Source organism: Protomyctophum bolini, assembly GCF_963924005.1.
Source record: "Protomyctophum bolini genome assembly, chromosome: 13".
Lineage (NCBI taxonomy): Eukaryota > Metazoa > Chordata > Actinopteri > Myctophiformes > Myctophidae > Protomyctophum > Protomyctophum bolini.
The window spans coordinates 16,276,685-16,302,582 of record NC_137874.1 but is presented as its reverse complement, the minus strand read 5'-3'; the positions used below and the strand labels follow the sequence as shown (position 1 = coordinate 16,302,582).

General features: G+C 42.6%; 1 protein-coding gene across 8 annotated transcripts; it reads right to left on the bottom strand.

Annotated features, from left to right (window-relative positions):
- Window positions 1-25,898, bottom strand: phldb2a (pleckstrin homology-like domain, family B, member 2a). 8 transcript variants are annotated; one of them, XM_080779573.1, is made up of 20 exons: window positions 25,729-25,881; window positions 25,566-25,632; window positions 21,953-22,073; window positions 18,447-19,269; window positions 17,194-17,440; window positions 16,316-16,459; window positions 15,140-15,379; window positions 10,162-10,296; window positions 9,274-9,411; window positions 8,864-8,989; window positions 7,168-7,278; window positions 6,370-6,459; window positions 5,459-5,608; window positions 4,733-4,832; window positions 4,070-4,274; window positions 3,388-3,478; window positions 2,965-3,111; window positions 2,628-2,847; window positions 2,303-2,388; window positions 1-1,782 (listed from the first exon to the last, which is right to left on the bottom strand). In XM_080779573.1, the coding sequence occupies exons 3-20, from the start codon at window positions 21,996-21,998 to the stop codon at window positions 1,642-1,644; spliced, it is 3,240 nt and encodes a 1,079-aa protein (XP_080635699.1). In that variant the 5' UTR covers window positions 21,999-22,073; window positions 25,566-25,632; window positions 25,729-25,881; the 3' UTR covers window positions 1-1,641. The 8 variants fall into 8 exon arrangements, with proteins under 8 accessions (XP_080635699.1, XP_080635704.1, XP_080635700.1 ...); XM_080779578.1 differs by lacking the exon at window positions 25,566-25,632 and having other exon boundaries at window positions 18,447-18,630; window positions 18,661-19,269; XM_080779574.1 differs by lacking the exon at window positions 25,566-25,632 and having other exon boundaries at window positions 25,862-25,898.

Below are 25,898 nucleotides of genomic sequence, written 5' to 3'. Positions count from 1 at the left end.
TACATTTCTTGTTTATAAATTAATAGAGCAATGCATTGATAAGAAAAAGGAAATGTACTTTGTAATTTGTACCATTGAAAAGTATTATTTAAAAGCATGTACTCCAGTACTTTTATTTCAAGTACAAATTTGAACATCATCCTGTTGTTGCAGTTGCAGCTCTTTGATCAAACATAGCTGTCTTTAACAGAGGAAACACATTAGCAACACAGCTTGCTTCATTTATATGGAATTTACTGTATGTTGCTGTAGTGTACACTTTAAAACCTATAGAGTAAGAAAATACTAAAAGGTTGCTAAACAAAAATGTGCACACCCTCTCATTTACAAATGGTTAAATGAATGCTGATACTGTGTAGGGCTGCATAATTAATAATGTATAGTACCGTATGAGTTTAGTTAATATAATTCATCACAAAATACTGGGATATCAGCAATACTGAAACTTTGATCAACCTGTTGCTATAAAATGTGGTTATTAGTAAAAAAGGAGAAAGAGAAAACTTTACGAAATTATAAAATTATGATTGTTCTTCAAATCATCCATTGAAGCAATCACTGTGGCTTACATGGGGTCACAATATCTAGCAATCTATCTGCATTATTATTTTAACCCCGTGGTTTTGGCAACTTGTATCTTTACAAAAATATACATTTAATAATCATCACAGTTCAAACCTTATTTTGGTTTGTCAGGGATAAGTTTGTGCAAATCCTTTTTTTGTTATAGATGGCATAATATATGCCAAAATGATATAACTTTGTTTATTTCAGAACTAGAAGCACACAACGCATCACACTGCGACACGCTGTAAGATCTTCTATTTTCGAATAGCCGCCCGCAATAAAATATGGTTTATTTACTATAGGCGCAATATTTACAAATTCCACTGGGTACCCCTGGAACCTCCTCAAGGAGCTCATTAAAGGGATGTGCTTGCACACTGTTTGATGTGGAATCCTTAGCTTGTGTTTCAAAATGTTCCTTGTAGTGCGGTTGAACATCGACATCAGCTGCATACAGGGGAGGCAGTGGCGGAGGTGCTAGAGCGGCTGCTTGGGAATCAGAAGGTTCCCGGTTCGACCACCAGCTCCCCCTGGGTTAGTGTCAGAGTGTTCATCAGCAAGGAGGCACTGAACCCCTAAACGTCTCACGATGAATAGGTCGGTTTGCATGGTTTCCTCTGCTGTCAGTGTGAATGTAAGGCACACTGTAAAGCACTTTGGATAAAGGCACTACTGTATATACAGTAAAGTAAATGTACCATTTACTGATGAGAATAATCTTCATCACTGTCAACAATCCCACACTGGAACTTTGGTATATATGTTGATCCTTTTATTTGTATTAAAATTGTGGAAAGGGCAGCATACTGTACAGTATGCAGGTCTCTGTATGAAGATGGTTGGTTGTTCCAAAATTAGATATCCACCTTTTAAAAATGTATGCATTCTCTTCCAAAATACACGATAAGAAAAAGATGAAAAACGACTCAGGAAAAACTGGTTGGCTGTTCAACTTTGTCATATAAAAAGTGGTTAAAAAAAACCAGCTGCACAACATCCACACTGGATCTTTCCGAAAGGCAGCAAATAGCACCAGAACCATGCCCAGTGTCACTCTGGGCAGAGATCAGCACATTACACCATGAAGTGCATGTGTCCTTCTGCACCGGTGACGATGACATCCATCCAGATGCGCATGGCCTCGGGGGAAGGTGCCACCATGTAGAACACCCTGTCATGGGTCTTGACACTGAAGGTCAGCGACGGGTTGGGGCTCTTGGGTATGTAGAGTACATGTAATTACAAGAGAGGATGAGATAATGAGAAAGAAGACATGGCCAGGCAGGTGGTGGGTGGACGGACGGATGCAGCAAATAGAAGACAATCAAAGAACAGGAAGAGATACAGTATACATTTCAGCATCGATCAAAGACAGACTGAGTGCTTACAGCAGTGACTTTCAACCTTTTTAATTCCAAGGACCCCCAGTTTGATATGCATTGATGAGGTCACGGGTACCCAGCCTTTTTTGCACCATGGACCATTAGTTGTAGTCAATATTTTTGCAGACCACCGGGTGGCATCATCAAGCATGCGTGTGTGGGAGCAACGATCAACAGAAATATAAAGGAAAATCTCCCATGAGGGTCCATTTGGTTTGTAACTATCAACCATTTAGCCGGGGAGCCCCTGGTACCCCCTCAAAGACTCCTGTTGAGAACCAGTGGTTTACAATATCTATACAAAGATACAGAACATGAGAAAAAAGGGAAGAGAAAGAGTTTAATTTGTTTACCTTGTGTGCATTCTTTAAGTGGTCATAATAAACCTCTTCTATAGCTTGGAAGTATATGACTCCTTTCATCTTGGTCTCGTGCTTGTCTGAAGCACAGAATACACACAGAGTTTAGAAAGTTAGAAATTGAAAACTGCAGTTGCATATTGCAAGCTTAATCTTGATTTCAGTTGCATCTTTTACAGAAGCAGAAAACTAAATAGGTGTAGAAGTCATGTAAATGCATATAGAGGCTACAGTTGTATTTAATAACATTGAAGAATGGTTGGGGATGATACAGAAATTAATGTAGACCTTTCAGAGAGACAGAGGTTTCCGGATTCACCTGCATAGTAAGTCAGCGTCCGTCGGTTCTGATCAAAGACGAACCAGCGTTTCTTCCAGGTTTTGATCTTGCCGCCCATTTTGACCAGGAAACCTCTGCAGGTTTTGTCTGTGATGGCCAGATGAAAGCAGGCAGCTGGGTTGTGGCCAGCCGCCTCAATGTGGCCGTGAAGATCAAAGTCATCTTTCCTCACAGGGAGGTACCGCGTCAACAGTCTGGACTGGGGGACACACCGTGAGATTAAACGTAAAGATATAAAAATGCAACCATAACATTGTGTTCATTTGTTCGTAAGGGGGGGGGGGGGGGATGCAGAATGTCATTCTGAGATCCTCACCTGGGATCGTTGTTTCTCCCGTAGTTTCACCTCCCTCTCGACAAGCTTCTGCCTCCTACTCGTCTCCTCTTGTAGCCGTTTCTCCAGATCCTCCCTTCGTCTGCGTTCTTCCTCCAGAGCCTGCCGGCGCACCTCCATCTCTCGTTCCTGTGGGAGCAACGCAGACAAACAGCTGCGGATTCAGAGACACTGTGCAGGGAACACAGCAGAGGTAGTGCGTTCTTGGGTTCAATCCCTTTAGCATTGTATTTGTATTAAACTGTACTCTTCTGTGCTTTCTTTGCAAACTGTTAATAAAGCATTACACACGCACGCACACACACGATTGACAATAGCTGGGCTTATATCATGCCTGGGTAGCTACAGTATAACTCCAGGTGAAATTCCAACATGACTTTAACCCTAGCTTGCGGCTTTAATTACCCTGTGTTCCAGGAGTCTCTGCTTCTCCACCTGGGCCTCTCGTAGTAAACGTTCCATCTCCTCGATCTTTGCCATATTGGTCGTGCTGGCGCTGCGAGGAAGAGAAGGATGGATATCACAGTGTTTTGAAATGGGCTGTGCCAAAATATCTTTTAATGTAAAAATGACAAACCAATAATGTGATGACAGGTGTTAGTTTAACAATGAGAAAAGACCAGTGTTAATTTTGACAGAATTTCTTGATTCAGTTTTAGTCATGGTCTTTTGAATAAAATTAGTTTTTGTCATATTTTAGTCATCTGAAATGTTTTAGTTTTAATCTAGTTTTAGTAGACTAAATATATTTTGGCAGGCCTTGATGGCGTTGTAATGCCTGATTTTATTATTATTAAATAGCCGATTTACAACTCACAATACGCTAGATACCAGAGCACAACCAAACATAAAATGACTTGTCTTTTAGTTCTACTGGAGCTCTTCTATACTAGTCCCCCCCTAACATTTTTGTGTAGTTTTGACGAAATTGGCAATACATTTAGTCATAGTTTTAGTCATCAAAGCGTAGCTTTTATAAAAAAAAATCGTCAGTGAAAAGAGTAGTCGACAGGCATTTTTCACCACGTTTTAATCGACAAAATCAACACCGGAAAAGACGATGACAAAATGTGGAGGCTCTACAGACCTGGATATGTTGTCCGGGGAGCACGCAGAGAAGCTGGTCTCCAAGCTGTCAGAGCTGTCCACGCTGACGGTGTCTGAGGTGTTGAGGCTGTTGTCTGCATACGAGAACGGCTCCAGAAACACGTTGTTCTCAGACGCTGTCCTGCTGCAGTAGTCGTTACGTTTCTGTCTGTCGTCGTTCATGTACATGTGACTGTTGTGGCCTGCTAATATGAATACCGAAAACGTACAGATCAAGTTGCCGCCCATTTTCATAGAGATTATTAGATTTGTATAGCTTTCAGATATACGTGCATAATTCATTTTCCATTTTAGGGAGAAAAAAAAAGGGAAGCTCCGCACACTCAAATCTGTGCACAATCAATATGTTTATTTGCAAGCTCTCGGTCTACACTGACCTTCTTCAGGCATCATCATTTTTTCATTATGATAAATGGAAAATTAATTATGCACGTAATCGCATATCTGAAAGCTATACAAAATAATGATAATGATATGTTCATAGTTCATTTCTCTAAAGCCATGTGTTTAGGCCGGGGGAAAAGGTGTATAGCGTGTCAAGCAATTTATGCACACAAGTTATCATGTATTTGTTTTCTTAAAAATGTCGATAAACCATGACAAGAATATACGGTAGTTAAAGGAAAATGTAATCTGGACGTACTCTTGATCATCCGTCGGGTGTTCAGATCCCTGGAGGAGAGAGTGAAGCCTTGAGGGATGAAATTCCCACAGCTTGAACTCTGGGACAGAGGCAGGTGAGGCTACACATGGGACAGAGTAAGAACACACACCGTGGTCAAGAACTGAGGAAAACACCCCCTCTGTTTTATTGGTCCTTCATAGCTCGGTGGTTCTCAAACATTGTTCTGACAATTAATTCAAGTTTTATGATACCTGGCAGCCATTGTAGATCATCTTGCTCAAATGTCACACTGAACCTACTACTGTACTTGGTATTTGTCTAATGGGGTTTAAATTTGGACTTGGACATGTTTAAACTGTTCCCCCCGAGTACCCCCTGAACTCACAATGCGTCACAATGCAACACATTGTGAGCTTGTAGATCTGCTAAGATTATTTATACATTTGACAACTTTGTAGCATAGTATTTCTACATTACAGTATTGATGCTTTTACTTAGGTAGTTATTTTCCACCACTGCTGCCAGTGCCTGGGTGCGTGGACCTGGCTGCCAGGTACGTGTGCGTGGACCTGGCTGCCAGGTGGCTGGTACGTGGACCTGGCTGCCAGGTGGCTGGTGCGTGGATCTGGCTGCCAGGTGGCTGGTGCGTGGACCTGGCTGCCAGGTACGTGGCTGGTGCGTGGACCTGGCTGCCAGGTGGCTGGTACGTGGACCTGGCTGCCAGGTGGCTGGTACGTGGCTCACCTTGGGAGACAGGCTGCGACCCAGAGACCTGCCGTAGGGAGTGAGGAGCTGCTGACTGCGTCTGTGAGGTAGGCTGTCACTCAGGTGAGAGGAGGAGGAGCTCTCCCTACCACCGCCGCTGCGCCTCCTTTCCTTCAGCGAGTGCAAGTGCTGCAGCGGGTCACAAACAAGGGAACAGTGAAACACGGCGGCCATTGTTGCCATGTCGGCTTATTATAAGCGACTTTGGGGCTTGCTTCTCTGTAAATTCGCTTGTAATTATTGGTTCGTTGTGTCCCGCAGTGGCTCAGGGGTAGAGTGGCCGGTAGAGCTGTCGGATGGGAACCGTGAGATTCCACGTTTGATCCCGGGCTCCCCCAGAGTTAGTGTCCTTGATCAAGACGCTGAACCCCTAATTGCTCCTGATGTGCCTTTCATGGTTTCCTCTGCCATAGGTGTATGCATTTGTGTGCATTTGTGTTTCTATTAAGCGTCTGCTAAATGCCTTTGTAAATTGTAAAAGTGTAGTTGCTAATATATTTAGTGCAAGGGACTCCCACCCCCCATACAATATTTGGGTTGAAACTTGTTTTCATAGACCTGGCTCTCGCAAAGAACTGGCAACACTGAACACGGCATATTCCATTGATCCTCCACATCCACATGTGCCATAGGATGGAGCCAATCTAAGGAATTATATTTTCCCAGACATTGTCCTTCATGTTGCAGTCCGTGTACTGTGCGTGCTGAAATGTCAGCATAAAGGAGTTTAAAGGAAAAAAGAAAAAAGAAAAGAAAGACAGACAGAGACAGACAACATAGACATTTATATAGTAATTCATTATAGTGAGGTGCTGTTCTTGTGACACACAAGCGCCCTCTGCTGGATAGATTACGCATGAGCTGCAAGTGAATCGTGTATTCTTTCTTACCTCCTTAATGGCCCCAGGGTTGTTAGTGAAGGCCTGGCCCCCAGAGAGGGCTGCGTACTTTCCTTCCAGAGAGGCCAGGTTCTGCTTCTCCTGTAGACAAGGCTGTTGTTTATTTATACATCCCCGGGAAAAGTCACATACACACATGTGAGCTGCCTGCTATCACCACATTGAGGAGCGCTACTGGGCCTAATCAGTCTCCCTGGGGCAGGAGCAGATCTACAAGCTCACAACGTGTCGCTTCGCACCACAGTGTGAGCTTGTAGATCGGCTATTTTCACTACTACTTACTACTTACTTTGTTTTCTAATTATCGAATTTCTTAGATTTTTCTTTTATTTCTTCATGGAATTACTGAAAAAAGAAAAAGAAAGATTTTGGGAATGTTTTATGAAAATATATTGAATAATAATAGGTACCGGTAATAAATAACAAAGTGTAGAAAAGGAAAAAAAAGTGACCCACCAAAGAGTGGTTCAGTGGTCAGTCATTATGATGAATGGATAATAATTTACAATTTAGGCATTTAGCAGACGCTCTTAATCCAGAGCGATTTACATAAACAAAAAACATGGTAATGCATCATATACATAAGAAATAGTCATCATGAATCATACATCTGAATCATAAGCTAAGAACCTAACAGTGGAATTTTTATATAATGAAACTACGTATGCATATGTATGACTACATAAAATGCTATCTAAGTTACATAAGTTGAGCCTTTGCCTTTACGGTTGCATACATACAGTACAGGTTGATCAATATTTGCATGCAGGGAGCTTTCATACAGTATACCTTCTGAAGCATGATGAGCAAATTGTTTTTCTCTTTCTGGAAATGCTCTTTTTCTTGTTGAGTTTGAAGGGCGATCTGAGTGGATTGTCTCTTCAGCGCCAGCAGCCTTTCCTATGGAAAGCAAAACAAACACTGTAATTGACGCCAGCAAGATATTGGGAGAACATTCACAAACGAACACCAAAGAAGTGGCTGTTTTAGAAGTCAAATGTATTTATTTAATTTAAATCTAAAATATATTTTGCCCCAGTATATAATACATCCAAGGCAGAATTGTCTGTTATTAAATACATGACGTTCCACTACTACTACTACTACTGCTGCTTCCTTTGATAATTTGTTGGTACCCATTGTTAGTATGTAAAACTATTTTATTTATGGATGGGGGAACTTTTCTTTCCATTCTTTGTGAAGTAATTCCATGTTTTTGAGGAATTACTCCTCACGACATTAAACTGTTAGTTGAAAGTTACCAATTATTATCTGCAAGGACTAAATTATTTTAACAGGCTCTAACCCACCCTTTGGCTTTGCTTTTGTTGTTTTGCTTTTGTACACAGAAACCGTAAACAGCATGCTAAATATTATTTCATGTTTATTTCTGGTATTGATTATTGCTGTCATTTGTTCATGCTTTGTGCCTTAATCATTCAACAATGCTGTAGTAATAATAACAACAAATCATGCCAAGTGAAACGTTTCCATGTGGCAAGAGGCAAATAAAATATTCTATCTACAGTCCTGTTAAAAGCATAAAAGCATACTTTCCCCTCGATAGAAGTTTAAAATTGTGTGTAAAGTACTAAGCAAAGAGCGTCATATGGTACTTGGAGCGCATTAGGTGCTCTCTTGGGGATAGCAATCCAAATATTGGGTTTCTTCCATCTTTGAGTTTTTATAGACCTATTTACAAAACGTCTAAAAGCCTCTGTGGACAATCTCTTGAAATTATGCTGTAAATAGAGAGAACTGAAACCTGTGATGTCTCCAAATGCTCCATATAGAATGGATAGATGACAGGAGGTGACTGAGTGGTTCTTTTGAATTTCTTGTGTTTAATGTAGTCATTAAACCTCACTTGGTCTCACATTTTTGTTTGTACATTAACATTTTAAACATATGAAAGCAGGTTATGAAAACTTGAAAAGCAACCCTTTCAGAAATAAAATATGCTTTTTTCCCTCCACCCCAAATCTCTTGATTAAATGTCCAGAATAGGAATGTAACAGTTCAAATAGTTGCATATCATGTTGCATTCGTTTTGGCCTTAATCTTCTGCAGGACAAATTGAAAACATCCGCATGCATTTTTAAAAATCTGTCAACACTGTGTATACCAACTCAGCTGTGCCCAACATCTCTGGTGTGAAATGGTTGCAGATGAATTACATTTCTTCCCTCTCAATTTCCTTGATGACCATGATCTTAATTGTGTTCGGTACATCACTTAGGGACAGATTTGTCTCCATGACATTAGTGTAAGAACATATTGGCACAATGTCATTGCATACATGCAATTCAGCCTAGCGTAGTAGTCTACATCAGTGATACTGAAAGTGTGGCGCAGGGACCTTAAGGGTTCGGTTCAATGAGGGAGTTCCAAATGGGCCCTTTCATGTCTATAACTCTGAAAGTGTAGAAACGGACCAAATGAGTTAAAAAGTGGTCAACATGCATGCATGTGGCTCGCTGCATACCTTGCGTGTGACCATAGTACGCTGGCACTCAGTTGTTTCACGGAGTAGCTTCTGTGTCTCACTGTCCTCCTCCTCATCCTGATGACACTCTCTCTCCAGCTGCTGGAACTCTAGCACATCACTTTCCTAAGGATTAAAACATTCGGACGCACACAAGCACGCACACATGCACGCATGCACACACATACTCACACAGTCTTAATTATATATATATATATTATAACAACAACAACAACTTAAAATTGTATAATGCCTTTAACGAGACCATTACTTTTTGTCCAAAGGACATTTTACATTGAAAGAAACTAAAACAAACAAGTAGACAAAACTAGCATCCTTGACTGCATGATTTCAGGGATGGTTTAGACTAGAGAGAGACAGATTATTTTCTCATTATTGCACGTTTATACCTGCGACTTGTCTGTGAGGTTTGTCTTCTCGCTGCCGCCGATCTTCTCCTGGAGCCTCTCTAGGAGCTCTTTGTCCCTCTGCAACTGGGCCGTCTCGGCTTCCTGTTCCCCGTCCAACAGAGCACACTCCACCTCCATCTGCAACGCAGAGCGCCCACACAATGAGAAACACTGTCCCCACATGCACATCTGGGGAGTTGCATGCCTTTGGCTCGGCTGCGGTCGACTCAACAAAAGACTCGAAATGCAACAAACATACCATCAGATAAACACCAGGGAGATGCAGTACTACGTTCGCTGTCAGGCAGAAACCTCGCATGTCCAGATTTCATACTTTGAATGTGTTTTCCTACAATCTAGTGTCACCAATGGTCTCACAGTGTGACTGTGAGTTACATAAATATTGAGGACTAAAGTGACAACTACATTGAATCTACTGGAACACAGGTCCTGTTTTCCAGTGCCTGGACAGTTATGGTTTTGGACATGCAAGGTTTCCGCCCGATAGCGACTAAAGACAGTTCTCAGGATCATATTCACAGGAAAGTGTGCAGCTTTAGATGATTGCGAGGCATGCCTCAATACACACTGCTTCTGAACCCATCGAACTGCAGGAAGACAAATGACACCAGCCGCCTGAAACCAATCACTTGTGTTTATATTGGCATACAGCACAGCAGGGCTTCCCAAACATTTACATGCCAAGGACACCCAAATAGCCTCGCCTGTTTTTTTTAGGCACATCGAGCAGGACAGCAGTGGAGGACCATAGAACCCGGGGAACATAGAACCCAGGGACTATAGAACCCAGGGAACATAGAACCCAGGTAACATAGAACCCGGAGAACATAGCTGTGTTTCTACAGTATATTGGCATCAGTACAGTACCTCTCTGATGGACTCCTCCATCTGGTTGTCCAAGTCTTTGGCCTTCTGCTCCAACTCGTCTATGTTGTTCAGAACTTGAATCCTCTCCTCCTCTATGTGGGTCACTTCCTGTTTTAGCTGCATGCTCTCCAGGGCCTGCCAGAGACATCATGCATCCACCGTTACGTTCGTAGAGAAAAAACAAACGCAGCATTTTCTTAACCACTTAAGAGCTCCTAAATATGTATTACTTGTATCATGACAAAATAGTGAAACCACAAGCTCACAAGTTAAGTTGTGTTGTGAGCTTGCAAATATGATATTCTTTTTGCCATTTCTTTAATTTTAAAGATTTTGTCCACACACTGGCTCACTCCAAAAGTGCTATGAGATATGAACTGTGATGAATGTGTCACGTCATTTTCTTTAGTGCTTGGGAAAAAATACCCAAGGGTGTGAACAAGTGGATGCTACTGATGGATTCATTTTTCTAACATTCAACTTTGTAAAAGTCAACGATCCATGAAGGGAACTGCACCACACAACAATAGCTCGTAAAAAATATAATATATATATATAATATATAATAATATATGATTTCAATTATTATTATTGTTGTAGCCTATTTGTGCATCCTTATATTCTTGTGTCAATATGCCAGCTGTATTATGAAAAGGATTTCTTGACAGTTTAAACAGAAAGTTGGTAAGAGTCCTCATAAACTGTGACAAACTGTCCCTTTCTGGACAAAAATCAGTTCTTTCCATACATTTGATATGCTATTAAACCATTTTCCCAGCCACTGCACACCATCCTTTGCCAAGGTGGACTAGAGCCACAGCTGCGTTTTTAATTCACTGGAACCTGGCTCGCTGACAACGAGGGCAGGATTCCATTCCACTTTGTGAAATGGAAATATTTTTTCAGTGTGCTTTAACTGCCACCACAGTTCTTGAACACCCACATACTTTATCTCAGTGGCTCTCCAACATTTGAATTTCAAGGACCCCTGCAGTTTGATACGCATTAGGCCACAGACCCCCATTTTCATCTCTGGGACCCACAATCTATAAACACTACTAGAGTGTACAAATGGAACATTCCAAGTACAGGTACACTCTCTGAGTTACAGACCCTTAACTCCTCACGGACCCCTGAGGGTCCCAGGACCCCGATTTGAGAACCACTGCTTTATTTCATCTATTGCTGATACTACAATACAAATACATTCATATCACTGTAGGTATTTAATTTACCGGTAAGACAAAACAGATCCTAAAGCATCAGGTAATTTCCAATGGAATATTGCTTGCTTTGCAACCCTTTAGTTTATAATAGCCCTTTCTCAAAGTATTGTCTTAGGTATAGGTCTACACAGATATAAGTACTGAACAAATACATGATGTACTTACTTAGGTGTATTGACCAAATGCAAAGTGCAATATGTAAAGTGTAGCTGTATTCACATTGTGTAATTATTAGACCATTAGAGAGTGGTGTATTCATAATCATTTTCAGTTGGTTGAATTGTAATGCTGCATTTAAAATACAGGATGTAGGCCTACATTGGAAGTGCAACTGTCACATTCTGGTGAGGCGAGAACCCAAAAGCAGGACAGCCAGGCGGTGTAGTGTTTTAATATATGTGAACGGAACAATACAAACTCAAGCTAACATGAACTAACACCAAACAATGGCCGTTTCTCAATACCCAAACTTTGGAAGTTCAGACTAGCATCCTTGGGAGTTCGGGAGTAGATACTTCCGAGTACGGTGGTTCTGCTGTAATGCGGTGAAAACTAAAACATTCTGGGTAATTTGCAGCGCAAAGTGTCAAGTTCACATCCGGGTATTTGGTCTGTACTTGGCCAAATGGGAACTTGAGAATTGGAATAGTACTTAATCTGCGACTGATGACATATCATGAGTTCGCAAGGATGTAAGTACAGACAGTTCGGGTTTTGAGAAATAACAACACAAGGACTGACTAGGGAAACAAAGAACAATATTCTGCACCAATAAAGTGATGCAATGTTTGTTCTGAATCAACCTGTATGAATGAGGCATCATATGTATGAACTGTTTTTATCCAATAATATCAAACTGGGGAACAGATCAGATATACAGTACACAAGTGGAATGATTACACTTGAGATACAGCTGGGAGAGAGAACCAAGAACCAAGAAAACTAGACCAGGTATCAATACATAGAAATACAAGACCTAGTCCTAGACTACAACAAAAGACACAAAAGTCTGTGACTGTAGCAGCAACTGGGAAAATAGTTACCTGAGAAGCTCTTTCATGCATGTCTTGAGTACAATTCCTGTGTTGGCATGAAATGTAAATCATGGCCAATAACGACCCTTTAAAACTCACATAAAAGTTGATACGGCCGCCTGTGTCGGAGTACACTGAATTAAAGGCATTGTAAAGCTAGGGCTTACTGAATGCACCCTGCTCCACCATACGTAGGTAATGTAGCTCTGGAAATGCAGGAAAGAGAATAGAAGGTCCTGGATGATTCATAAATATACTATTATTATATCCTTGATTCAAACCCAAAACCTTCCTCCATACAATAGCTTCATTGTAAAGAGCAAAACATCTGGAAAAAATAGATGCCTTTGTAATTGTGCTCACATACAGCCTCTCTCCCCATTCACGCACGCACATATGCACACACACATTCTCTCTATCCCCCTGTGGTGCACGCACCCACACACAGTGAACAATTATCTACTTGTACGAACACACACACGCAGGCAGCCACGCACGCACACGCACACACACACACACACACACACACACACACACACACACACACACACACACACACACACACACACACACACACACACACACACAATAACTACTATAACTACTCTACCATACACGAAAAAACTATAGATCATACATTGTTGCTGTCGGGCAGAAACCTTGTATCTCCATATTTCAACTTTCATTGCTTTTTTGTTAATGAATGCCCTACAATGTCACACAAAGGTAGTAAAAATAGCCGATCTACAACTCACAAGATCTCTGCCATTCTTCTATTTTGTTTTAAATATATAATAATAAACTACATCCGTTCAATTTTTTCAGAAAAAATAAATAATAATAAAAACAATATATACATTTTCTGAAAAGTAACAGTTTGGAATTGGAACATAGAAGGTTTCTACCCGACAGCGACGACATGCACATCTTTACATCACACACACACACACACACACACACACACACACACACACACACACACACACACACACACACACACACACACACACACACACACACACACACACACACACACACACACACACAAACGTATTCTACTGGGGATAAAGTCATTTCCTGCCCCCCCTCCTCCTCCTTGAAGAGACTGCGGGGCTGATGGCTACAGCCAAACTGTTCCAAGGAGAGCTTCTATCATTAAAACCAGACACACCGCTAGTGCGTCGACTCTTTACCGATCCGGAGTGGAAAAAAATGGCGCCCCCTCTTTTACACGAGGGGGCTTTGCACTGTAACTCTGTGGTGACTGAGCTAGTAAAAGTGTGTGTGTGTCGTGGGGGTAAACGTGTGGACTATAGCTTAGCAAAATACATGCAAGAGGAATTCCTCAAGAGGCCCTGCACTGTTTAGAAATCCTCTCACAGGCCCCAAGAGTGGGAACCTACTGTATATGTTTCCGTGCTGCTCACACATAATGCAAACATACTGTACACTGTAGATGTATTGTATACTGTACCCTAATGCACGGAAATGCTTTGGCCATGTCTTGCCCCCCCCCCCCCCCCCCCAATAAAAATGTACTGCTAGTCTGTTACAATAACCTTAAAACCTAATACATCTTAAATAAATACTGAAAGCAGTATTTATATTTTTTAATAATCTGGAGACACCAAAATAATGGATGAGTTAATACTTGTGTTGTGTGCCGGTGTCACGTACTGAAACTATCCCATCTACATTAAGCTCATGCGTCTGGGAACGTTTTTTGCCAGGTGAAGCCTGGCCTATTTTTGCTCGGGTTTGGCTAGTCTGGACCTATAGTCATGCTTACTCTGAAACGCAGACTAAGCCAATGGGAGTGCCTCCTAAGCCCTGAAAGGCCGCAACGCGGAAGTGTTAACCCAGACTCTGCAACGCCCTATGGCAATGCCGCAACAGTGGCTAATGTTATGAGCTAACTGAAGCTACAGAACAAAACCGCTACTGCCCATAGATCCGAAGTCCCGTTAGTCCGAACATGCACTGCTCCCGTGCTTGCAGTTAGGTTTAGGTTTGCTCCCGTGCTTGCGGTTAGGTTTAGGTTAGGGTTAGAGATAGTGATAGTAATTTCGGAACAATGAACCTTCTGACTAATGACACCAACAAAACACAGTGATTGAACTTGCTTTGCGGGATATTGTATTTTTTCTAACAGTGTATTTGTGTACATCCACACAGAATGGCTGCCAATGGCAATATTCTGCACCAATAAAGTGATACAATGTTTGTTCTGAATCAAGCTGTATGAATGAGGCATCATCAGGTATGATGTTTTCATCCAATAATATCAAAACATCTCTCATCATTTTCATTTGTTGGTGTGTAAATGAAAAGGACTTTAAGTCAGCTTTTTACACAAACACCAAATCGTAACCCTATTCCTGATAGCAAAAACAACTGATATAATACTGTACAAGCTCAGTACAAGTCATGATGTGGTGTGTTGTGAGCTTGCAGATCTGTGATTAAGAAAATACAAAATAAGAATAAATACACAGTATATATTTGAACATTAGTGAAACTTTTTGCCTATAATGAGTTAAAAAGTGGTAAAAATGCCATTCAGGAGTTTTTACAGTGTATGCCTCTCAGTGTGTTTACTGTGTGTGCGCATGTGCGTGCGTGCGTGCGTGCGTGCAGAGTTTGCACGTGTGTCATGCAGCATTGATGAACTCCACATTCCTATCCATATTTGGACTGTAGTACACAGGGGAGTCTTACTTTGGCTCTGTGCTGAGCGGAAGGCGAGGGAGCAGCGCTGCTGTTCAGGTTGACTGCAGGTGAGCGCGACCTGCAGGTCTCCCTGTAGACGCTGGGCTGGAGCAGGCCGCTGCCCGGACGCTCCTCGGCCAGCCGGTAGTCCCTGCCGTTGCTGCCGCCGCTGCCCGGCGCCTTGGCCTCCAAGCAGCCGTCCTTTGGAGAGTCGGAGCACGACACGGAGTCCTCCTCGTCGTCCGAGACCTGCAGCAGTGCATGGTGTAAAGCAGTGCTTCCCAACCTTTTTCATGTCAAGGTCCATTATATTCAGCATTTGACCTTTAGCCTCTCTGACCCAAAACTAAAGAATGTTTTGTTGTCGTTGGATTTTGTCCACAATTCTTTCCAAATGGATGTTGTTATAGCATAGGAGAGGCAACAGATAACAATACTTCTACATTGGCAAGTAGGCAAATATTGTACCTTTAGTCCACTGCATTTATTTGAAAACTTTAGTTACTTTTTATTTAAAAGAAAACATGTCTACTTCAGCCCTATATACATTTCAGCCATTTGAAAATAGCCGATCTATAAGCCCACAATGCACGCGCATTGTGAGCATTGTGAGATTTTCAAAAGTGAAACATTTGAAAACTTGGGACATTGGGACACAATGGGACATTCTGCGCAATGAGTAGGCTACTTTCTACTTTTGGTAAGCTACTTAAAGCACATTTTGATACCAATACGTCTGTACTTTTACTCAAGTACATTGAATTCCAGATGTTTACTTGTAACCGAGTAGGTATACTTCTACATCGTAGTATTGATACTTTTACTTAAGTAAAAAGTTGTCTTATCTTCAATTAAAGAAGGTTCTAAAATCACTTCTCTCAACCACCAAATACTTCCCTTACGGTCTGCCAATTTAACCTGTTTTGTGACTTGCTGTTTTCTTGTTATTTTGTCCATACAGTGTATATATATTTTGTTTATATGATATGTGTTTTTAATTGTGGTAGATCTGCATTATTCAATGTTGATGTCGTTTTTGTCCTGTGAATGTACAGATGTTCTTGGAGAATGCCACTTCTTAAGCCCCTGGAGGGTTATTGGGCAATCTCCTTCATGTTTTATTGACTTTGTGTAACATTATATAATATTTTGTAAGTGAAAAAGTACTTTCTTCCGACCACTGACCTGCAGCTTCTCCAGCTCCTTGTTGATCTTCTGCAGGTCAGACATGGAGGAGCCCACCGCCTCTCTCTTCACCTGGCCCAGCTCCGTACACAGGCTCAGGATTGTCTCCAGACGCTGGCACTCCTGATAGACACGGAGAGGCAGCTATAGCGGAGATGTGTGTGACACAATAGGGTGACACTTTTGACTTTGAGTGTGTGTGTGTGTGTGTGTGTGTGTGTGTGTGTGTGTGTGTGTGCACACATTATCCAAACTACACCATGGCCATAACAGTACCTGTCGGCGTTCCAGCCAGCAATCCTGCAGACCTATAGGGGTAATAAAACCCATTCGTGTGATCATCAAAATCTTTATATTAGAGGTCCTATGGATGCCAAAAACCAAACTAGAGAAACGAATCAGGAGGGTGCACGTGTCATGGACCCTTCCTAGGGCCTCTACTAATGGATAATACTTGATTCTGATTACTAATAACTTTTATGTAAGCTAAAATGAGCTTCAGACAACCATTAAATTAACCTGGTTGAATATACGAATAAACCATATTTACATTTTAGTTGTTGCTATAGGTGACCCTGGTGTAGGTGGTACTATTTGGACGGGAACCCCTTTTGATGTTTTAAACATGATGTTATAATTTAGCTATTAAAAAATAGCAGATCTACAAGCTCATAGGTCTGCTATAGGTCTGCTTTCAGAAAATTGTCATGATTTTGAAAACTTTTTTTAATTTCGACGTCAGGCCTGAATGGGATAATAGACAATTAGACACCAAGACATGCAGTTGTAGACAAATAATGCACTCACTCACTCACTCAGATCACCTTTGGATCCCTTTAAGCTCATATCCCTCACACAAAACATGACAACAAACTCACCAGTCTTTGCACTTTCTGCTCCTTGAGCCGCTCGTCTCGCTGGTGCAGGTGGTAGTCTCTGAGCTCCTCCTTGCCGTTCAGCGAGGTGATGCTGCCCACCCTCTGGCCGGGCCCCAGCCCACCCTTCCCGAAGGACAGCCTCCTCTCTCCCAGGCCCAGGTCCAAGCAGGTGGAGGAGCCCCTCGGGTCCCTCCACCCCTCCTCCTCCTCCTCGCAGCCCAGCGAGCTCAGCGAGGACATGCTGGCCCTGCGGGTGGGTGGCGGTGTCACAATTATTACACAATCGTCTTATGGCAAATTGTTTTGTAATAATCGTCATAATCGTGTTGAAACATTTTCCTACATAAAAAAGCAGATCTACAACTTCTTGGCGCGCTGTAAGATTGGAGAGCAGCTATTTCAGCTATTTCAAGTATAAATACATTAAAAGAAAATGCCAGTAATTTCTTGGTATAATTTCAGTTTTTTTTCATATCAGCCCTGTGCACTTTTTTATTACGAAACCTAAAAGACAAATGGAATTGTAATTTCTATTCACAATGTTCCAATTTCCAACGCCAAAAAGCACAATTAAATCTAAAATCTAGTGATGCATATTCGGCTGCAGAAAATATTCGGCAGAAAATGGCAAAAAATGCATTTTCAGCCTATTCGGTTTCGGCCCGAATAGGCAGAAAATATATCGCCGAATAGCGTATGCAATTAATGCATTAAAAAAAGTTGAATAAATGTTTTATGGTCCCATACTATACCCGATTATGTATTATTATTTAAGTTCCCTACTTTAATCGCAATTATTTGTGTGACAATTAATCATCAACTTCAATATGTAATCAGTAGGCATCAATATGTCCATACTCCATACATGATAAATGTGTCCGTGGCAAAGACTTGGTCTTGTCCGTGTCTGTGGCAACTTTTCTTTTTTACGTACATTATAAGACCGACTTGTCAAGACTTCTTCAGAATATGTATGACACTTACTAACTGCGACACTATATGGCACACTAGGAGTCCAACTAATACTAGTGGTTCTCAAATGTTTTAATTGCATGGACCGGCCCCTTAACTCTGAGAGTTGTAATTGCAATTGTACAATTGTACAAATTGAACACTCTCAGATTTACAGATCTTATGGTCATTCGGTGCTAGCTCTTTATGTGTTTCTGTTAACATTATTGTCTACTTATTTTGTATGTCCATAACAAAAATGGAATTATATTACCCCTGTGTGTAATCGTGATAGCCCCTACCTGCGGGACGACGCGCCAGGAATGCTGGCCGTCACCGTCACATCCGGTGGCTGCTCCAGAGACAACAGGCTGCGCCGCGACACAGCCGCTGACGCCGTCGTCCCCTCTCCTCTGTGGGGACCACCTGTCGTCCCCTCTCCTCTGTGGGGACCACCTGTCGTCCCCTCTCCTCTGTGGGGACCACCTGTCGTCCCCTCTCCTCTGTGGGGACCACCTGTCGTCGCATGGCGGCCGGGTACCGGGAGCAGCGAGAGCGGAGGGGCCTCCGATCGGTTCAGGCGGGGCAGGGAGCGGCTGTGGGTGCTCAGGCCGTTGAGAGAGCCCGTGGAGTACTTCCTCTGCCTGTGGTCCCCCGTGCGGCCCTGAGAGTACACCCTGCGTCCCATGCGGGGACTGGAGGGCATGCTGGCCGCGCCGCTTTTGACCCGGGGCGAGCGCGGCACAGGCGGGTCACCGTAGGAGGAGAGCAGAGAAGAGCCTCCGTCCGCTAGATTGGCGGAGAGCAGCAGGCTGTCTTGCGACCGGTGGCGAGGCGTGGCGTGGTGCCGGAGTAAACAGTTGGGGCTGAGGGGCCGCTCCCCCTGCCGAGGCGAGGGGGGCACGCTGCTGCTGGAGAAGTAGGAGGTCCTGGACGAGGTGGGAGGAGGGCGCCCGGCAGGCGAAGGCACGCTGAGGTAGTTGCGGCTGCATTCGGCCGCCCTGAGGCTGGCCTCCAGCGCGCTCTTCCTGCGCTGGAGCGTCTCCATCAGCTCCTGGAGCTCTGCCTTGGAGCGGGAGCCCCTCAGCACTGATCCTCCTAAGCTGTGTTCAATCTTCACACAGTCTGGAGAACACAGGGTTACATTATAGTCTTTTTAAAGCAATGATGGACTTTGATATATATAGCCATGGATTGTATAGCTACGCGGGTGGGCAGGAATAAATAGTAGATAATCATCTTTACTAAGTAGAATCTGCCAATACTCAAAAAGTACTGGGCCTTTTCTCTTCTCTTCTCTTTTCTATTTATTTTTAATTATATAGGCCTATTAGCATAATCTGTTTTCTGTACCACCCGAGATTGGAACCCGTGTCCTGCATGGTAGACATCTACCTCTTGCACATGTGATCTTGAGGCAGTACTACTTCAAATCTTGCAGTGGCGGCCACTGTTACATGCAAAACCCTGTTATGGGAAAGCTACCTTGCTTAATAAGCACCAGTTAAGCTGAGAGGAGCAGACGCATGTGCTGACTAAGATGGGAAAAACCAGAAAAGAATGCAGTCTGGTACAGTTCTGAGTCCAATGCAAACATTGGGCCAGTGGCTAAAAGTGTCTTCTAAAAATGGAAAAATGCTGGTGCGTCCGCCAAGACAAAACAGAGTGCTATCAAACAAACTTGAAGATTCCGACCCCATATTGTGAGGATAGCGATGTCACTCCTGTCATGACTCCTGGACTTATCTGAGACACAGTTTACCTATGGCTGTGCTGTGTGCTGTAATTAGATATTACCGTCGACATCAGGGAACCTCATCAGACAGATGAAGCAGGGACCCCAACTATTGTATACATTTTTTGTTGCAGATTAAACTTTTTCATGGATTTCATAGATAGATTAGCTTCATACATGACTAATTTTCTGTTACTATGTGTACATATTGTGTATGTTCAGACAATGAACCTTTCAAATCCTCAATATTTAGTCAACTTGACTGGCGGCTCTGTAGTTGGTCTGCTCTTTTCCCTCTACCTCAACTTTCCAAAAATAGCGTGAAGCGTTGTGAATTTGTAGATGTGCTATTTTTGGCTAACGTTCCCCATCACACAGATTTGGTAGACCCCCTGACCCTGTAGTAACTCTGAGGACCCCCTAGGGGTCAGGAACCCCGTGTTGAAGACCCCATGGTCTGCATATAAAAAGCCTGAGTGGTGGACAAAGCCATTCAGTCATGTGAACATTTTAGAATTGTATTTTCAGTTTTCACATTGTCCGACCAGGATTCAGGAATGGTTAAAATATAGTCCTACTGTAGATAATTAGATTGTTATGTGACCATTATTTCCAATGTCTTTAACATGCTGACGGTCATATTCCAGACACATATTACTTTACTTTGGTTCACTACACATTAAAGTGACCCATATGATGGATATGAAATGCATTTTCCAGTCTGGTGACAGGCAGTATCTTCAAAATGAATGAAAACAATAGACTTAAAAAAAGAGTAATCCACTGATCTAATGTGACTCCAGACTTCCTTTTAGAAGCATGATTATCTTGAAACAACAGCTGTTTTACAGCTGTTATTTCCTCAAAGGCAAAATAGGCCAGGTGGTGGTGGGGAAGGTCACTTTTGACTATTACCTGATGAGCAGTCCATGTGTGTTCCATATTCTGTGATTCTTAACCACTTCAACCCCAGCATCCCTATTCTAGGGGAGGGGGCATTTGTCAAGCATAGCAGATCTACAAGCTCACGATGTGTTCGGTTGCGAGGCGTCCTGACAGTCCTGGCTGGGTTTATAGATTCGCTATTTTTGATGAGGAGATTATTTGTAGTGTAGATCGAAAAGTACAGTGCAACTCAGGTCCGTAAGTAAGTATAGTTAAGTATAGACTATAGAGGGCCTCAGTGAATGGTCAGGTCAAAGGTAGCGGGAAACAGCGACTGGTCATTGAATTCATCCTACCTGAACCATAGCCCAAAGTGAATTCATCCTACCTGAACCATAGGCCAAAGTGAATTCATCCTACCTGAACCATAGCCCAAAGTGAATTCATCCTACCTGAACCATAGCCCAAAGTGAATTCATCCTACCTGAACCATAGCCCAAAGTGAATGCATCCTACCTGAACCATAGCCCAAAGTGAATTCATCCTACCTGAACCATAGCCCAAAGTGAATGCATCCTACCTGAACCATAGCCCAAAGTGAATGCATCCTACCTGAACCATAGCCCAAAGTGAATTCATCCTACCTGAACCATAGCCCAAAGTGAATGCATCCTACCTGAACCATAGCCCAAAGTGAATTCATCCTACCTGAACCATAGCCCAAAGTGAATTCATCCTACCTGAACCATAGGCCAAAGTGAATTCATCCTACCTGAACCATAGCCCAAAGTGAATTCATCCTACCTGAACCATAGCCCAAAGTGAATTCATCCTACCTGAACCATAGCCCAAAGTGAATTCATTCTACCTGAACCATAGCCCAAAGTTAATTCATCCTACCTGAACCATAGCACAAAGTGAATTCATCCTACCTGAACCATAGCCCAAAGTGAATTCATCCTACCTGAACCATAGCCCAAAGTGAATGCATCCTACCTGAACCATAGCCCAAAGTGAATGCATCCTACCTGAACCATAGCCCAAAGTGAATGCATCCTACCTGAACCATAGCCCAAAGTGAATTCATCCTACCTGAACCATAGGCCAAAGTGAATGCATCCTACCTGAACCATAGGCCAAAGTGACTGCATCCTACCTGAACCATAGGCCAAAGTGAATGCATCCTACCTGAACCATAGCCGAAAGTGGCGATGGGACTCTTCTGGGGAAACATGCTCCTCGGCTGACTGGCCTCCTTCAGTATTACTTTGGTTTTGGTTTACCAAAAGGAAAGGACACAGGGAGAAATCTGTAGAAAGAAATACACATACAATCAATGCCGGAATAGCGGCTTGCGACATTTAAGTACATGTGGTGTGCTACTAAAAAAGAAATAAAATAAATAAACTCTGTTAGAAGTTCTGGCAGTCAAATCAATGACTCTGAACCACACAAGCATTCTTGCATGCATGCATGCACGCACTCAGTTCAGACGGGTCAGATTTTTTTATCTTCTTTTGATATTGTTATTGTCGTCACCCTGTTTAGGAGACTGACTGACTGCAATGTTTTCGCAGCTGTATTCTAATGTCTGCCTTTTTACCAGTGGTCTATGAATACTCATGATTTCAGGCTCAAGATAACAATTCTCCTGTGTTTTATCTTCCACTTTCGATTTCTTTCTCGCTTAAATTACATATAAATAAATACATTTTAGCAAAGTAGCAATAAGGAGGAACCGAGGAGGCACAAACAGGCAGTCTCCACATCATGTTAACATTAGTTTGTCTCCATGTCATGCCAATAATAATAATAATGCATTTCTTGCATTTCTTCTTGTCTTAGTCCTGATTCTAATCAGCGTGCCACTGCTTAAAGTATGAGGACCTGAAGAGGGCCATGAACTGTCCCCCTGTGATACTGTAATTGACTCTAGTGAAGTGAGTCAAGTGACTGTGTGACAGACTGCGTGACTGAGTGCCTGACAAACCTTGTGGTGAGGCAGGAAAGGAGAGAGAGCGGGAGAGAGACACAAAGAGAGAGATGGAGAGAGAGGAATGGAGGATGAAAACCTCTCTCCCCCCACCACCACACTCTTGACCGAGTGGAGATGCTCTTAACATTAGCGTAAGTTGTGGTTGTACTGGTCTGACCTGATCCCAGATATGAATGTACAATATCTCAACACGCAGTGTGACCGTCACCAGTCACCACTATCGCATCATACTGTGATGTACAGCAATGGAATGCAATGCTCTAAAGCATGCAAACTTCAACTCAATTTCATACCCCCACCCGTTCAAAACCCACAGGCCATAGTTCACTCTGTTCTTTTTTCATGCTATTTTGCTGTGAGATAACCCTGGGGTGTTCCTTTCTTTTTTCATGTCACCTAAGAAAGCTTAAATAATCTGCTTGTAATCTGGTACAAGATGTTTTTGTTATCATTGTAGCCTATCGATGTTGTTTTATCATTCTATATTTTGTAATTTGTATCGTACCATTGTGAAAATAACCAAACTAAGCACTAAACTAAATAGACAATGGGAAGGCCAAATTACTGCTGTTACTGTTGGCTCCAATGAGACAGTGTGAGTGGAGTGACTTCAAAAGTCTCACACAACAGCTCAAACCACAGGCATAATGGGCACACGCACACACAGAGAGAGACAGACAGACAGACAGAGTCAGACAGAGACAGCACAGACGGAGGGTCTGACTCTGATCCAAGGTTTCCTCGGTTTCCTCTCGCCGGCTGGAGCGAGCGGACCTACAGGAAGTAGAGTATCCTTTTACACCGTCGGCTACAGGCCACAATCAATCAGCATGAGCTCACTCTTCACTCTCCACACACTTGAAGAGGCCGGCCTAGCGTCAGGAGCTGGCGAGAGCCTTATACTGCATCACACAGACTACGGGCCTGCTGGACATTAAAGTCAGTGGAGCAAACTAATGCTCACTGTTTGTTCAGTTACACTTATGGGGACTTTCATTCATTGGATTCAATTTGTTGATTTGATTACATATTATGCTCGCATAAAAAGTGGTTCTCAAACTTTTACATATCAAGGACCCCCAGGCTGGTATGTATCAGGCTACGGACAGCCATAACTCTGAGAGAGTACAAATGGATACTTTTGTACACTCTTGCCATTTGGTTACCAATCAATCAATAATTTAGCTAGGGACCCTCTGGAACCAGTTGTGCACTAATTAACTGTGGTATTACCAGGGTAACCCTTAACTTGGTGGGCTTTATGGACAGTTGTCACAGTTCAGAAACTTGCCTACCAATGACATCATCATCGATAAGGATTCCAATCTAATAGCAATGTTCTCTCCCTTAAAATTATGCTAAAATAGAAGCCATTGTTCTTGCATTAATATAAATCACACGTGTGAAGTGAGGGGCGCTCTTATATCATCATACACAGAGGCGTCAGGTTACACACACACACACACACACACACACACACACACACACCACGCACGCATCACGGGAGGGAGACGGCGAGGCGCTTTCGCAACAGACAGACACTCAGATAGCCGACATGCATGTGCATTGCTTTGCATTGAAATAAACTACTGTTGTGTGTTGATAATGTGTCTGTCTGACTAAAGACAGGTAGTACCCATGGCACACCATTAAACTATGAAAGGTGCCAAGTTCAGGTTCAAGTTTAGCACCCTTGGCAGTTATAAGAACCTGATGACTCTGATCATACACCATCTCATTCCGGCCAAGCACAATTTGCGCCCTCACCTTTGTCTTCAATGCTTGCGTTTACACAATGTTTGTGTTAAAGCTGGTCATTCATTGTCAATGGCAATGTCAATGGCCCCTCAAAATCTACAATTATGAACGCTTGAAATTACCAAAACTGCCTATGAAGAAGTCACTGGTAAAAGTAAAGTAACTAAGTACATTTACTCAAGTACTGTAGGCCTACTTAAGTAGGCTACACTTTAGGTATTTCTACTTTACTGTGTTTGCAATTTTAGGCACAAAAAAACATGAGAGTACTCTTTCCACCACTCTTTTCTGGAGCTTCAAACAGTGTGCAATGCATATGTTTTATCTTCTCCTTGATTCTTGCCTAGCCCTGATGTCCACCTGGTCTACTCTAAATACAGGCATAGGCCTATAGGCGGCGGTCTATACGATGTGCAGTTTGTGCACACAATATCCTCTGCTCTGTGTGTGAGCATAGATTATGAACATTCAACTTGTCTTAGACTTCAAGTGATCCTTAACTGTTAATAGGGATACGGGTCAATTAAGGCTTAACATGACCCCTCCTGCGGGGCTAGCACACGCACACACACACACACACACACACACACACACACACACACACACACACGCACGCCGGATAAAAGCGCATGCATGCACGTGCGAGATGCTCCACACGCATGTTGAGTCACAAGGCTGAATAAACAATTTCAGATAACTTGCATCATAGCTAGGCCTATTATGCTGAGACTTCAGACTATGCTCTGTGCAGTGTCCACGACCAATTGATTTCTAAGGAAACAACATCGAAATTTGTTGGCATTCCAACTAAGGTTATAGGTTTTTCTAAACACTAGCCTATTTGTTTAGTAATCTTCGCAAATCGTAGCTTCTAAAACTTTAATAGGCTGCCTACCGTTGACCAAGTTAATTTAAATATAGCTCTGGTGATGGTCCATAGCTCTAACGGAATTAAAGTATGGACCAGAGCAGAGATAATTTAAATATGAATAGCGCAGCCTATTTTGAAACTATAAATGACTTAAATAAATGTCGACAATTAAAAACCTTCAAGTCATGTCATTTAGCTGACGAAAGAGCGCTCAGAGGACGGGACGGGGCATCACCGTCTGGTCTGCGGAGAGAAGAAGAGCCTTCATTATCTGAACAAACTTTACTGAGACTGACGTGAGCGGAGTTGGACTGCAGGAGTCGATCGAGTCCCACTAACCTCTGTCTTCTCTTTCCCATGCAAACTGATGATGAACGCAGGCGAATCTTAACTTCTTTCTCGTTATGGAAACATGGAATAATCCCGAGAATTAGCATGACAAAAGAAACGAGATGAAACGCTATCCTCCTACCTTCAGTCACTGCGCTCCGAGGAAGGAGACACTCCTC